General features: G+C 55.4%; 1 protein-coding gene across 1 annotated transcript in view; it reads left to right on the top strand.

Moving 5' to 3' along the window:
* Positions 1-1,544, top strand: part of CPT1C (carnitine palmitoyltransferase 1C) — a 23,631-nt gene that overhangs the window by 10,915 nt on the left and 11,172 nt on the right. The window contains exons 3-4 of the mRNA XM_045292629.1: positions 24-206; positions 911-953. Coding sequence (XP_045148564.1) covers positions 24-206; positions 911-953 — 226 coding nt within the window. The remainder of the gene's footprint in view (positions 1-23; positions 207-910; positions 954-1,544) is intronic.

Genomic DNA, 1,544 nt, shown 5'->3' with positions numbered 1-1,544 from the left:
TGCGGCCCCTCCTCTCCACCGAGGACTTCAGCCGCGCAGCCCGCAGGGCGCAGGACTTCCTGGGGCTGCAGGCGAGGGTGCTGCAGGGCTACCTGCAGCTCAAGTCCTGGTGGGCCTCCAACTACGTGAGTGCGCCCCGCCCGGGCCCCCAGCCCCCACCGGCCCGAGACAGCCCACTCCCCACCCTCCAGCCCAACATGCTGAGCGCTGACCACTCCCTATAAGACAACCGCAAACAGCCCCCCCAAAAACAAACAAAAACAAATTCGGGGGGTGGGGGGAGAGGAGCTGATACCAAGGACTCCCTAGAAATTAAATGCCTAGAGAACGATGCTGGTAACCTAGGTACAAATATGCTTGATACAGCTGCGAGAGCCCCCAATAAAATGATATTTTAAATTAAAAAAAAATTCACTGCCAGAGAGTCAACTCCAACTTAAAGTGACCCCATAGGGCAGGGTAGAACTGCTCTGTGCTTTTCCGGCACTGCAACCCTTGACGGGAGTGGAAAGCCTCGTCTTTCTCCCTCTGAGCAGCTGGTGGTCTCGAACTGCCGACCCTTGACGGGAGTGGAAAGCCTCGTCTTTCTCCCTCTGAGCAGCTGGTGGTCTCGAACTGCCGACCTTTCGATCAGCAGCCCAACCTGTAACCAGCTAGGCCACCAGGGCTCCCCAGGCAGCCAGACAGACAGTGCAATGTGTAGTCTTAAAGCTCGAATGGGATTGAGCTGCACGTTTTGTTCGGTGCCTAACCTCCTCCGTGGTGGCCGATGCATAAGGGACAAGAACAATCTTCACCTGTACGGTTTGGGGACATTCATTATGTTCATCGCCTTTAACAGCTGCTCAGTCTCCCTATACCTCGAGTACCCCCTCCACCACCACCCCTTCCTCCCGCCCTCCCCACCCAGCTTCCTGCTCCTTCCCTCTGGGTGGATGGATCCACTCCACCCAGTGAGTCTGCTGGCCATTTCACCCACTCAGCGGCTCTGTGGCAGAAAGACCCACGGTCTGTTCCCATAGAGACTGCCCGGTGCCCTCGAGTCCATGCTGACTCCTAGAAACCTTGTAGGACAGGGCAGAACCGCCCCTGCAGGCTCCTGAGACAAAATCTTCACAGACATCCATTGCCAGGTGCATCTCCTAAGGAGAGGCTGGTGGGTTTGAACCACCAGCCTTCTGGTTTGCAGCTGAGCACTTAATCACTGCACCACCACCAGCCTAGACAACCCTAGCAGGTAATTCTGTGAGGTCACTGATTTGAGATGAACGCGGTGGCAGCTAACAGCATTTAGATGTCCCTTGCTATCTTTAGCAGCTCTGCCATATTCCGGCCCCTGTGTGGAGCCCAGGAACCCTGGAGAGGTCCTGAGTGATGTGTGGGGCTGTTAACCGCAAGGGCAGGAGTTTGAATCCACCAGCCCCTCTGGGAGAAGAAGATGAGGCTTTCCAATCCCATAAAGAGTTACAGACTTGGAAACCCACAGGGGCAATTAGAGTTTAACTCAAGCTACACAAACACACACATGCACACACAAACACAGA

Source organism: Echinops telfairi, unplaced genomic scaffold (genome assembly GCF_000313985.2).
Source record: "Echinops telfairi isolate 266 unplaced genomic scaffold, ASM31398v2 ScPeMD7_655;HRSCAF=1070, whole genome shotgun sequence".
Taxonomy (NCBI): domain Eukaryota; kingdom Metazoa; phylum Chordata; class Mammalia; order Afrosoricida; family Tenrecidae; genus Echinops; species Echinops telfairi.
This window is presented reverse-complemented; position numbering and strand designations above follow the sequence as displayed.